General features: G+C 36.7%; 1 protein-coding gene across 1 annotated transcript in view; it reads right to left on the reverse strand.

The window, feature by feature from the left end:
- Positions 1-14,150, reverse strand: part of LOC125250165 (voltage-dependent R-type calcium channel subunit alpha-1E-like) — a 59,145-nt gene that overhangs the window by 29,292 nt on the left and 15,703 nt on the right. The window contains exons 2-3 of the mRNA XM_048162587.1: positions 7,602-7,707; positions 3,624-3,763 (exon numbers count right to left, since the gene is read on the reverse strand). Of these exons, the coding sequence (XP_048018544.1) occupies positions 3,624-3,763; positions 7,602-7,707 (246 nt within the window). The remainder of the gene's footprint in view (positions 1-3,623; positions 3,764-7,601; positions 7,708-14,150) is intronic.

The raw sequence follows: 14,150 nt of genomic DNA on the forward strand, positions 1-14,150 counted from the left end.
TGTTCAATAAAGGAGCTAAGTCATAAAATACATTGTTTTTTTGTTTTGTTTTTCTGTTTTCACACTATTACAATCCACACTTTACAATCCAGTTCCAAAATTCCTTAATTATCCTCCCTCCTTTTAATATTAAACATACATCACCAATGTTCTTAGGTAAATGAAACCTAATATCATGTACTTCCATTGATGTTTTAATTTTTACACAATAAATTGAAAAAAAATAAGACATTTCTTTCAAAATTAACAAAAACCTTCACCTGACGGTGTTAAATAATGATGGAGTTGACAAAGGTCCAGATGGGGCCAAATATACAGTATATGTAAACAGAATCATGAAACAACATCAGAAGAATTACCCATATGCAAAAAAAAAAAAAAAAAAAAAAAAAAAAACCATAAAACTTGATGGAGTTGACATCTGACAGAGTTGACAAAATCAATATTATTTCCACTTAAACCACGTGTTGTACAGTGGAGCAATTTAATTTTTTCCTCAGTTGTAGCTGCCTTAATAAACATATAAAAATAGCAAGATTTATCCCACAACTATTTACATTAACTATTACACTACAATGAAAGAGTTGACATGTTAAAGCTGTGACCACAGAGACTTCAATATTGTTTAAAATAAATAAAAATATATATAAACACAGGGGTGTCCAGACTTGGTCCTGGAGGGCCACTGTCCTGCAGAGTTTTGCTCCAACTAGCTCCAAAAAAACCTGCCTGTAAGTTCCTAGTACGCCTAGTTAGACCTTGATTAGCTGGTTCAGTTGTGTTTAATTAGGGTTGGAGCTAATCTCTGCAGGACAGCAGCCTTCCAGGACCGAGACTGGACACCCTTGGTTTAACAAGACGCTTGTTGCCAGAATATACAAAATGGAAATACTCGCGGGACTTTCTGACATTTACAGATAAAGATATAACCATAAAAGTTATATGCTGAGGAAAACACATGTCAAAGGCATTAAACATCACACAAATCTGTCAAGCCAAAAGAGGACAAGACGCGGTAAACGCTTATGCGTTTGTTTGAAGCGCTTATTAATATAAAGCATTCTCATATTTTGGACAACTGGATCATGTAACTTTCCTGCAGCAGCAGCAGCTCACTCTGTGTCCTCCACTATCTTTCATATGCGTTTTATCCATAGAAACGGGTTATTCACTACTATAAACGGCATGACTGGCTGATGGTTTCCCAGGTACAGTGCAATCGATTAATCGATACAATCGATTATATCAATTAGTTGTTGCAACCCTACTGTACTCTAATGTAGTGGTCCTAGGGATGCAATGCAATGCATATTTTGTATGTCATCCGAGAACTTGGAAGGTGTGAGATGGAACAGAGGTGAACAGAAACATTGTGGAGGTTCATTGAGGAGGTGGCCTGCTGTTCACAACCTACTCATAAACTCAGTAGCCATGAAATGCATTTAGCCTGTAGGGCAGATAATCCGGTAGTGACTGTGTTCTAGTTTAGGAATGTGTTCCTTCCCTCCTCCAACTCAAAAGGTGCATTTCATTCGACCGTAAGTGGACTGTGAAGTGGACTTCACAGGGTATTTCGCCGTCTCAAGTGAGATCCCAATCCGAAGGAAGCGAAACATGTTCAGTTTGAAGGGCAATGCGAACGCCATAGGGAATAAGGAACATCGATACATCACTTCACAGGAAGTAGAGAGGAAAAATCACCCAACTGTCATCGTGCACCACATCAACAGTCAGAATTATGATGGAGCAGAGCCGCTGAAAGAGTTTTTAAATGGCTCTGCAATTGAGGAACTTAAGTATGCATTTTTAGTATTCATAAATTTTGTTAATATACAAACGAATGTATTTATGAATGATTATGGTGATGAATGTTATATTTCCATGTTCTATTGTATGAATAGGCATAAAGTAAAAGTGTTTAGAAGCAGCTGAGCAGCTGACATTTTTTTGTTTTATTTTATTTACCTCGGGCGGCTGCGCATGGGCAAAGAAAGCGCCTGAGATGAGACAGACCATGGTTTAAGAACACATTTACACATAGTTAACCAAATCAGAATTTTTCATATGGCATGACAGTTAGTACAGCTTCAAATCTGTTAATAGTCAATTAATAGCTGCAATAGTTATACAAGTACATAATAAACATATAAGTTTTGATTGTATTACATTACATACATAATGTGTGTTTTGTATATGTATTTTATATATTTTAAATTTGAAAGTAAAGTAAATTGCAATATCTATTTATATTATATCATAATCTGCGCGACCCCTGACTTTCTTTGATGATGTTTGTAGGGCATTCCTAAGGAGCGATTATTTTGAGTGAAGTCCACTTCAACTTATATACCGTGTTCATATATTATTTTTATATATACATATTTTTACATATATATAGAATTGTAGTCTTTTAAAAAGCCATCTGAAATCATAATCAAAGTGCAATGTAGTATCAAAAAAAAATTTTGTTCTTTACATATCGATACTGAAAGATCTGATTGCGTGGGATTGCGTATAATTTTACAGTTCCACAGATTTTGTGCTCATACCAGTCTGGGTAAACCCAGCCTGATCTGCCGGCGATTTGATTTCGCCCGGCAACTCAGTCTGGAAACCCGTACACTCATTTCTACTGCTTCTGTTACACTTTTGCGGGAACCAATCACAGACTGGCTTATCCACCTTGCTCGCTATTGGCGGGGATAACACGATGACGATAAAGAAGCGACGGCAAGCACGACCGTAAATCCAATTCCTTTTAACCTCTCGACGATGCTGAATGACTTCTTTAGTTTCGCAAACAAATCGCTTGAGTGGGTGTAAATACCATTCACTTTCATGTTTTTTTTTTTTTTTTTTGCATAACCTGCAAAAATCGCTTGATGCCATTGCTGCTTCTGCAAACCGCTGATCAATGCTACAAACCAAACCTGTCTGGAGTTTTCGCGTCGCTCTGCAAAGTACGTCACCCGGATCGTTGATCTGATTGGTTGAAGGACTATCCAATTACGTGAATAATGTTCGTTGATCATGCCTCTTGTGCAGTAGAAAATACATACAGACTCCCCAGACCAATGTTAAATTTTAAATTGAGCTTGGTCTGGTGATAGCCAGACAACAAAGTTTGCGCTCATAAAGCCAACTCTCAGTACTAAATTGAGTTCTTTTTTGCTCCTTATTTCACTTAAACAGCCAGATACACATAATAAAATAATTACAAAATGCTGGTCTTGATGAGTATTCACTTAAACACAGTCAGTTATTTTTTAAATGAACGAAAACAGCTGAGAAAGAAAACACATGTGTAACAGTATAATGGATCCATGTGTCAGTTCTTAAAGTGACAGCTTCCTAATATACCTGCTGCCAAATTATGAATATATATATATATATATATATATATATATATATATATATATATATATTGCATGATGATGATTGCATGATATGGCAGATACACACCATCTCTTTACAGTCCTTTCAAAAAATGTGGATGGAAGTTTAATGAAAGCCATGCTTTACTATTTTACTACTGCTTTACTACTTAGTTTTAAAGCACTCACCTGTAATCTCAAACTATTCATAACAATAAAGTATTGAAAATTATTGAGGATTTCACTTACCCACTTAACACAACAATGAAGTCCATTACATTCCAGCCATTTCTGAGATAGGAACCCTTATGAAAAACAAAACCAAGTGCCACCAGCTTGATACCAGCCTCAAAACAGAAGATCCCAATGAAATAAGGCTCTGTCTTCTCCTAATGGACACAATGATAAAGAAACAGATAAAATGATTAAACAAAGCAAATGATAGAGAATATAAATATAGAAATGCCCATTGTAGTTTTGATTTTCTAATTGATGTCAAACAGCAAAGTGTTTTCTCAGTTATTATTTTCAGAGTTAGTACTGTAAGAAAGTTTCCCTTTCGAATGGGAACTGGCACTACATCTAAAGACACTATGGGGAATGCCTCCAGCATGACAGTGTCTGAAGCACGATTCAAATGTGACGATGTCATTGGCCAGCGACAGCCCGTGACATGGCTATATGTGCGACCGTGAGTACAAGAGGGCACCTGTAGTACCCGTCAACAATTTATTTTGTCTTCAGGAGACGTTTGTCTGCATTCGTGTGAACATGATTGTCGTGAAGAAACACTCTGCCAAGTGTTTGCAGGAAGTGTCTGCTTTGTGCATGAGTGAGGAGCATGCATGTTTAATTCTCGAGGGAGCTGAATGTGCACATTGTGAGGATTTCTCAATGAATGCTCTGTTTGCGTTGTCCCTATTACTATGGATGTGGGACGATTTGGGTGGAATGCCTTCGACTCATTGAATATGCTGGAATGTGCTGGATGGGATGCATTCGCATAACTACCTACAGAGACAGGTAAGGAGCTTGGTCTTTTCTGTTCTCTCCTGAGGGATAGTAGTTAGTGTTTACACAAATGCATTCGGCTCTCGGAGTTGAAGGCACACATAGCGATGCATTCATGGCTGTTCTCGCATGATTCTTTCAGAGTTACAGAATCTGGCATTTGAATTTAGCATGATTAACTCCCAAGGGGGTCAATTGCGTGTTTTGTGATGCAGTGCTTCCCACAGGTTTGAAATATACTTGCGGTGGTAGCCGGGTGGAAAATCCTCCTATTACCCATGGCACATAAATTATCTACTATATGTGACAAACAGCAAATAATGTGTGACTTAATATATATATATATATATATATATATATATATATATATATATATATATATATATATATATATATATATATATATATATATATATAATATATATTGAAATTCATTTTGATACAGATTATGCTGTGTTTTGTGGGGATATGAAGTAGGCTACTTTTTTATCCATTAACCGCAAAATTCCTCAACTACACCATTTATATGCATATGCAATATTACATTTAATGAAAAAAAAATATATGATGGTCAAAATTAAATAGTTGTTTCTGGACATTAAAGAGTTGTTTCTGGACATTGATCTAGGTTTTAGAGGCAAAATTCTGTCATTTGCTGGTTAGAGAAATCTATAGGAAATACATTTTTAGTGTAATTACCATATACATCCAGCAGAAGACCCATTAATTTTTCTGGATGTGGCCAACTGCTCTTATAAATGCAATATGGAACGAACATGATCACGCTCGCACACACACACACACACACACAAGCGTGCGTACCAGGTCTTTGTCTGTGAAATATCCACCGCGTTTTTGAGGGTCTTTGCAGCACGTGGAATTGTCAGAGGGAGTAAACAGTTCTCGCGCACACTGAACGAGCAGGTATGAAACGCGTAGACCGTAGGGAGACTTTCCAATAGTTAGGGTTCACATGTCGCGTCTTTTGCGCGCTCAAGTCGTTATTTTAAGTGTAGACGCGGGATGAACACACTCAAATATAGATCAAAAGCTCTGCCAAGATGGACGAGCAGCTGATCATACCTGTACAGGGTGGGTTTTTCATTTCTCATCTTCATAAGTAGTAGTATAATCTAGTATTAGAGCTAATGCAAGGTCCAGAAATCCCTTCATCCTTTGCTGAAACTTCTTCATCTTCATGGAGAACGCGGCTCATGATTGCTTAGCAACGAGCGTTTTCGAAAAGAGGAGAAAGTGGTGCGGCTGGCGTTTTCCACACTTTTTTAGACGCAACATGTGAACGGCCTCTAAATCGAACTCGGATGGTTTCATTATCTCGGGTGGATAAAAAAGCATAAGAGGATAAAAACAATAAAAGCAAAAATGTGTCACCAAATATACTTGGGCGGCCCGCCCAGGTAAAGTCTATGTTTGGGAAGCTCTGCATTGGTCCCTGTGCTTTGTTCCACCCAGGCTTTACTCTCTCTGCGGCTCGGGTCCTGTGGCTGCCAATGCGGTTAGGCGGATCGATTGTGGGGGTTGTAGGCGGAGCACGGCAGGAGTCGCACAGGGATATTTTTTGCTAGCTCTGGTACTGTTATTTGATTTAATTTATGTAATTCTGTGGAAGCTATTGTTATGAGCTTTGTAGGAAGTTATGAGCTTTTAAATTGAGTAGTACAGTTTGGTGGCTGAGGTTGAGTATGTTGTGTCTCCTTTTGCTATAAAACAAAGCTGGTAAGGTCTCAACTCACCTTAGCTCCAGCTAGACAGTGAAACCAAATGTGTCGGCCCTCTGTGGGCTGCTGTGGTGAGCTGTCTTTTTGCCTTGAGTGTAGTTTGGCCTCCTCTCAATCTGAGAATTGTTCGGTTGAGGCCTCTGCTCTCTATCTAGACAGTGTCATTAAGTGTGTCAGCCCTCTGTGGGCCACTGTGGAGAGCTGTCTCTAGGGTTGAGTAGGGTTGGCCTCCTCTTACTTTTTGGGAGTCTTTCTGCTGAGGCCGCCACTCACTTGAGCCTCAGTTAGACAGTGACATCGGGTGTTCGGCCCTCAGTATGGCTGCCTTGGTAAACTATCTTTGAAGTTGAGCATGGTTGGTCTCCTCTCATTATAGAGAGTCATTCTGCTTGGGCCTCCACTCACCTAAGCTCCAGTAAGACAGTGAAACCAGGTGTTCGCCCTCAGTATTGCCGCTTTGATAAACTGTTTTTATGTTTAGCTGGTTGGCCTCCTCACTATAAGAGAGTCATTCTGCTGAGGAATCCGCTCACTTGAGCTCTAGCTAGTCAGCGACATCAAGTTTCGGCTCTCTGTCAGGGACTGGCATTACCAGAACTTGAGCTCTGCCCTGGGGCAGGCAGTGTTTGCTCGCCCCAGTAAGGGTTCTTTATTGCATAGGGCATGGGCCTAGGTTGTGGCCTTAGGGAATAGTCACTGACAGCCCTGTGGTGAGCCTTCTTTTTGCTTATCTTAGCCATTTAGGCAGTTATTCCCTCAGCATGGCGAAGTGGGTACTCATTCCCTATAGTGTCTTCGGATGCATGTGAGTTCCCATTCGAAAGGGAACATCTTTGGTTACGCATGTATGGTTCCCTGAGAAGAGGAACAAGACACTGCGTCTCGCTGCCATGCTTCGAGCATACCTGGTAACGTCTCCTTCAGACAAAAAAGTTGTTGACGTGTATGACAGGTGACCTCTTTTACTCACAGTCACACATGTAGCCACGCAATGGGCTGTCACAGGCCAATGACATTGTTGCGTTTGAATCACATGCTTCAGACACCATCATGCTGGAGGCATTCTCCATAGTGTCTTTGGACGCAGTGTCTCGAACCCCTTCTCAGGGAACATTCTTTTTAGATACATACTCTCCTAACCCAGCCAAGGGAAACTGGTAGGATAAGTACAGTGTTCAGTTGTTATGATGCATTGTTTGATATTTGCTTAATTTGTGCATAGGAAATAATCCAAGTTTGTTAGTGTTAGTAAAGATTGAAAAACTAGACAAGTGTATGTGCTGTGAAATTGAAGATTTGTATTGTTTCATAGTTGAGTTGGTTGCCATGTTCAGTAGGAACTGCTGTCGGTTGCCATTGGCTGAGTAACTGAATGCAGTTTATTTTGGACTCTGGGAATCAAATAATTTAAATAAAAAGTAGTATAAGTAGCAGCAAGTGTTTCGAATATGGATATATTTATGTTTTTAATGCTTACCAGCCTTTTGGACATAGGTGTCTTGTCTTCACCAGGAAGATGTTGCTCCAGGGATAAAACAATACAGTTGGCTATGATGGTGGCCAGGATCATATACTCAAATGGAGTAATGGCATAGAGGTCAAGGCAAATATTATATCAGAAGAAAAAACAAACATTTCATTTATGACAAAATTAAAACTATTAAATTCAGACCCAACATTCCAGCTGACATCAATAAAGACTCTTCTTTTCAAGATTCACAGACTCCTACACACCATACTCAACACAAACAAAAATTTTGTATAATTGCATTAATACCCTTTTCTCTTCAGTAGGGACATACACTGTATAATGTATACATACAAATTGTTATGTATCATTGTACTCATTCTTATTAGTTGACTTGTTATCCAGAAATGTAGCTGACCTTATAGTAATGGAGTGTTTGAGTGGATGATGTAGGTGAGAAGTGTGCATATCTTCATTGACAGATTCACAGTGGCTGCATTGTCTTGCTCTAGCGCCTGTGGCTGCATTGTTTTGCTTTAGCGCCTGTCAGCCTTGATTAGCTTTATAGCGGTTTGCAGGAATTTTGGCTCATGTGAACACTATAAATGAACTCAGACTATGTCAGATGCTTAGAGAACAAGCAGGTTATTCCACTTTGCAAAATTAAACCTGGTTGTTGGGATGAATTTTCCTCCTGCTGTCCTCAAGTACAACAAGCACAACTAACGTCATGTAATCCACAACTTGTCGGCACTGACCCAACATGTCTACAAGTGGTAGAACTTAAGTTATTAGTTGATAGTTGATGCAGCCCCTAATTAGGGCTGGACGATTAATTGAAATGTAATCAAAACCAAAATTCAGAAATTGTAACCGACGTAATTTTCCCATGACGGTTATTTCATTTTTTTTAATCCTGTTAATACTTTCCCCTTAAAAACATACTACCGCATGTGTAGTCACGTGACTCCGCCCTGTCCAGTCAGTGGCATGGAAGCAACACGGAGGCGAACTCAAACACAGTCAACACACACAGCGGCGAGCCCCAAAGTGAGGTCACTTACACATGCGTCTTCACTTAACTTTGTCAATTGTATGTGTTTTAAGGCAATGCAATGTTATTTCAAATAGGCAACCACAACCTAACCACCCACATTACTCTTCAGCACACTAACCATAAAAACGTCAGCAACAGAAACTCTTTTACAAGCCAAACCTAACAGCATTAAACAAGATCAAGTCTTTCTCTTACTAAAAACACGTAAAAACACTTGATTTCAACATTTACTCTTATAAGATGAACAACATTATGTCAAGAGAATTCATCAAAATGTTAATCAAATCAACAAATCTTAATTTTTAACTTGCTACCATGAATGTATTTAAGTGGTGGTAATAGATCTCCTGAATTTCTTCTTTAGAGTGCATGGCTCAGGAATGCTAGTTAGTTAGTGAGTAAACCTCCCAATCAACTAGGTACATTATATGCTGGCAACACTGAGAGTCTAGAATCTCTTTCTTTATCTTTGCTGGCTTTGTCCATCAGAAAGCCATGGGGACCTGTGCCAATGTAAAAAAAAAAATCATCTCTACTTTCAGTTGATTCTGATATGACCACTGGAAGACCAGATTAACATAAGATGTGTTCCTTATTAGAAGAGTAAATCACAATCTACAATGTTTTAAACTTTTTTTTTTTTTTAATTATCTAAAGTCTTAAAATATTTACATTACTTTTTCTAGTGCTGGATTTTAATAAGTTTGTCTATTTGAATTCATTTCTCAAGCAAGCTCTAATAACAGATAGCAAGATTTAAACCCTTTCAGTACTGTCTTAAGTAACTCCTCATTATAACTTAAGCTGCAGATATCATTCCTTTTTAAAATAATAATAATAATAATAACAATAACAATAATAATAATAATAATTTAGTACCTATTTCTCAGCTCCTTAAACCCTGGTTGCCCAATCTAAAGCTGTATTGCTAAGTAAGGAAATGAGGAAATGTTACTTTAGGCATTACATTTGGGATTGCAGTCAGGAAAATGGGCTGTATAAACTGAATTGTCATTGAAAACATCTCAGGTTAGGACTGTACCCAAAGGGAACGAGGCAGTGCATAGAAGATGGTGATGCTATGGGAATGCTTCTGCATGATTTGCTTCTTGAAGCATGTGTGAAATAAGTCCAGTGGTGTGACAGAATTGTATGGCATGGCCCAAAAGCTCTATGAATGATCCTGGACCAAGCAATGGCAGCTTCTGATTGGCTGAAGCAAACTAGTTGACTTTTAGTCATTCAGTTATGCCATTAGTCAACTAAACACATATTTATATTAAATTAATTACTTAAATATATACTGAGTGTCACAGTCACATCATGTTGGTTTTCATTCTGTCACATGTGCTTTTTTGTTCTGTTTTCCCGCCACCATCAGTCACCATGGACACTGCACCAATCATCACAGCTGTTTGTCATTTGAGTTAATCATCAGAGTATATAAGTTCCTGTTTGTCCTTAGTTCAGTGTCAGGTCTCGTTTAATGTTATTGAGTGTGTTGTGTTCCTGCCTTCGTCTGTATTTCCCTGTTGGATTATCTAGTAAAGACTATTTCAAGTATTCTTCTTCTTCGTGTGAGTTCCTGCACAGCTACCTGTAACACTGGGGGCATATATATATATATATATATATATATATATATATATATATATATATATATATATATATATATATTACTGTACATAATATACTACAAATTCTTCTTTAGTACTTCTTAAGATAATCTTAAGAACATCTAAGTGTGCTATTTTGAGACACCATGAATATGAACTAAAATGTGCTTTTAACATACTATCTCTGTATTAAAATAAAATGTATTTAGTTACAACTTGTAGTACACTTGAACCCATCTTTCATTCACTTTTATATATACTCATCAGACATAGAAAATACACTTATGAATTATTTAAAATATAAGAATAGAGTAATATATGATAAATACATGCAAAATGTATTAATAATGTATTGCCCAATAGCATTTGCCAAAAATAGCAGCAGGAAAGATAGCAAGGGTCAGACGTCGTGGGTGCAGATGGCCAAGCATTTCTTGGTAGCGCAGAGACAGCAATGGGCAAACCAGTCCTCCGACAAGAGTCCAGCAGGTAATCCAAAACTGTCTCGACTGGGAATATCCAGAACAGGAACAAGAGACTCAATCAAAGCCAGGACTAACGCTGAATGAACAACAATCTGACAACACAGTGCAAAAAACAGAGACATTAAGGCCATATCCACACGAAGCCAGAGCATTCCCCTATCCGATCTTTTTTCCCCTCATTCAAAAAAAAATAAAAATTCTGTAAACACTGCGTCATCTCAAGAAATATCTGCATACACACGAAACCACTGAAACTGACTCAAAATGATGTGTTATACACTGCATTCCAAATTATTATGCAAGTGACATATCAGTAAGATTTCAGTAGAATAAACATTCAGATTTTAGTTTTTCTAAGAAAATGTATGTTTGTTTATTTGTCCATGTCTTTTTAGATAACTGGTATTAATCTCAGACAAAATAATTTGCCAGATCTATGGAAACCCTATTTAGAGGTTGTTCCACATTATTAAGCAAGTCACAGTTCTCATGCAATATGGGGAGGAAGAAAGATCTTTCTGAAGATGAAAAGCATGAAATGGTGCAATGTTGTGCAAAAGGCATGAAAACAACTAATATTGTGTGAAACTAAATGGAGATTATCATATTATCATAAGATTTGTGAGTGATTAGAGCACAGCAGAACTTGGTCAGATAAAGGCTTATTAAGGAAAGTTCCTGTCAAAAAAATTTAATTGTATTAAAAGGGCAGCTATAAAAAAGCCAGTGTTGAGCAGCAAACAGGTATTTGAAGCTGCTGGTGTCTCTGGAGTCTCAAGAAGCTCTCCATGCAGGCTGGCAGTTGTGCGTAAAGATGCATTTTAGACACCACTAACCAAACCTCACAAAGAGAAACATTTACTGAAATCTTACTGATATGTCACTTGCATAATAATTTGGAATGCGGTGTATATGCCACACCAGTATGTAGCGCTGTAATTCTTCCACAGAGATACACTAAAAATGGAGAAAAAGACTTGGAGCATGCGCCGTTGTTGTTGTTGTTGCTGTTACGTGATGTAGCGGTGTCTGACTAGGGTCGAGACGTGGGGTGATGAAATCATCGTTTCACAAAATAACGCAATAGCATCATTTTCAGATTTATCCACTCTGGGACCTGGTATCAAAAAATAGTAGTTTCAGGCTCCCAAAATGCTGGATCCGTCAGGATGAAACGCTGATACAAAATTTTTACAGATACAGCTAAACTGTAAAAAAAAAAAAAAAATCCCCATAAAATTTACAGTAAAAAAACGGCAGCTGTGGTTGCCAGAACTTTACTGTAAATAAATTTTTTTTTTAAAAATATATGGTAGCAGCATTTTAGGTTTTAGGGGACAGCACTATTTTAAAGTTCAAAACCTTATAATTTAAAGGTTTATATTGAAATAATTACGGTTCATAATTCATATTTTACACACTGTAAAAAAAAAAAAAAAAATCCATGAAATTTATGGTAAAAAAAAAAAAAAAAAAACATATTTCATTAACTGATATAATGTTAATTTACCAACCTATTGAAGTACAAAACAGATATTAGTACCTTTGTAATACACTGACAACCATAGACATATAATAAACACTAGACACCCCATTGGCTGCTGGACTGTACGTCAACGGCGCCGCCATGTTGTGCGGGGCAACGTTCGCATTACGCTCATAACTGGAATTGAGAAAAATGTCTGCTTCGTGTGCTACTTGGGGCTGTATACAAATCGCTGCACAATTGAAAACCGGTCTCGGGGAATAACCTTTCACAGGTAAGACTGAACATTTGTTTCTGGTTGTATTTGGTCATTATATAATTGATAGTAGTTGGCCACCGGAGTCAGTTAGACTAAAATAGCTAGCGATGTCACTAATTAGCTGTGAAAGTTGAGACGTGAGTTTACATGATTTCTAATATAGTTTTAGCTTATGTTATTTTATAAACTAAAGTTTAAATATGCATCTCTATTTTATTAAAACCGACTTTTATGACAAGTACTCGTTACGGCTAGGTGACTGATATTTTGTTAATCTAACCCTTACTTTAAGGTTAGTTAGTGGGCTAGCTTTTCACACATTTAAGATTTCACAAAGACAACGAGTTGAGGAGACAGTGGTAAGTAGCTAGAAGGGAAGTTTCCCGACTCATCTACATTATTTAAAAGTTTGCCATTAAATGGTGATTTGTTTATATTTTAATTTCTTTTTTAGCCCATTGCAACCAGGGCTACACAAGCCTCAAGAAAAGCTAAGGAGAGCCTGTCAGTGGACTGTTCTCACCATTTCCAAGAGACTGATGGAAAATATATAGCCTTTTGTTGTTATTATTATTAAACCAATACTATGTTATTATTGTACTAGTCACTATTTCATTTACTATTTTTATTATTGTCTATATTATTCTGCAATTGATATTGCATTGTATTTGCGATTATTATTATACCAATATTATCAATCTATTATAGTTATGATGTTATATTATTGTCTACATTATGTAAATGATACTACATATTCTATTGCTATTATAGTATTATTATACTATATGCTATTATCAATATATTATTATGATATATTATTGTACTTATATTATTTTATAAATGTTCTATTCATTACTATTTTATTTGTTGTATACTGTTTGTTTATTGACAATATGATATACAGTACAGTCCAAAAGTTTGGAACCACTAAGATTTTTAATGTTTTTAAAAGAAGTTTCGTCTGCTCACCAAGGCTACATTTATTTAATTAAAAATACAGTAAAAACAGTAATATTGTGAAATATTATTACAATTTAAAATAACTGTTTTCTATTTGAATATATTTCACAGTAATTTATTCCTGTGATGCAAAGCTGAATTTTCAGCATCATTACTCCAGTCTTCAGTGTCACATGATCCTTCAGAAATCATTCTAATATGCTGATTTGCTGCTCAAGAAACATTTAATGTGTACAATTGTACAAAATATTTGTGTACAATATTTTTTTTCAGGATTATTTGATGAATAGAAAGTTCAAAAGAACAGTGTTTATCTGAAATCTAATCTTTTGTAACATTATAAATGTCTTTACTGCCACTTTTGATTGATTTAATGCATCCTTGCTGAATAAAAGTATTCATTTCTTTAATTTCTTTTCAAAACAATAAAAATAAAAATTCTTACTGACCCCAAACTTTTGAACGGTAGTGTATAATGCTACAGAAGCTTTGTATTTCAGATAAATGCTGTTCTTTTGAACTTTCTATTCATCAAGGAATCCTGAAAAAAAAAGTACACAACTGTTTTCAACATTGAAAATAATCATAAATGTTTATTGAGCAGCAAATCAGCATATTAGAATGATTTCTGAAGGATCATGTGACACTGAAGACTGGAGTAACGATGCTGAAAATTCAGCTTTGCATCACAGGAA

Source organism: Megalobrama amblycephala, linkage group LG17 (genome assembly GCF_018812025.1).
Source record: "Megalobrama amblycephala isolate DHTTF-2021 linkage group LG17, ASM1881202v1, whole genome shotgun sequence".
In the NCBI taxonomy this organism is placed as follows: domain Eukaryota; kingdom Metazoa; phylum Chordata; class Actinopteri; order Cypriniformes; family Xenocyprididae; genus Megalobrama; species Megalobrama amblycephala.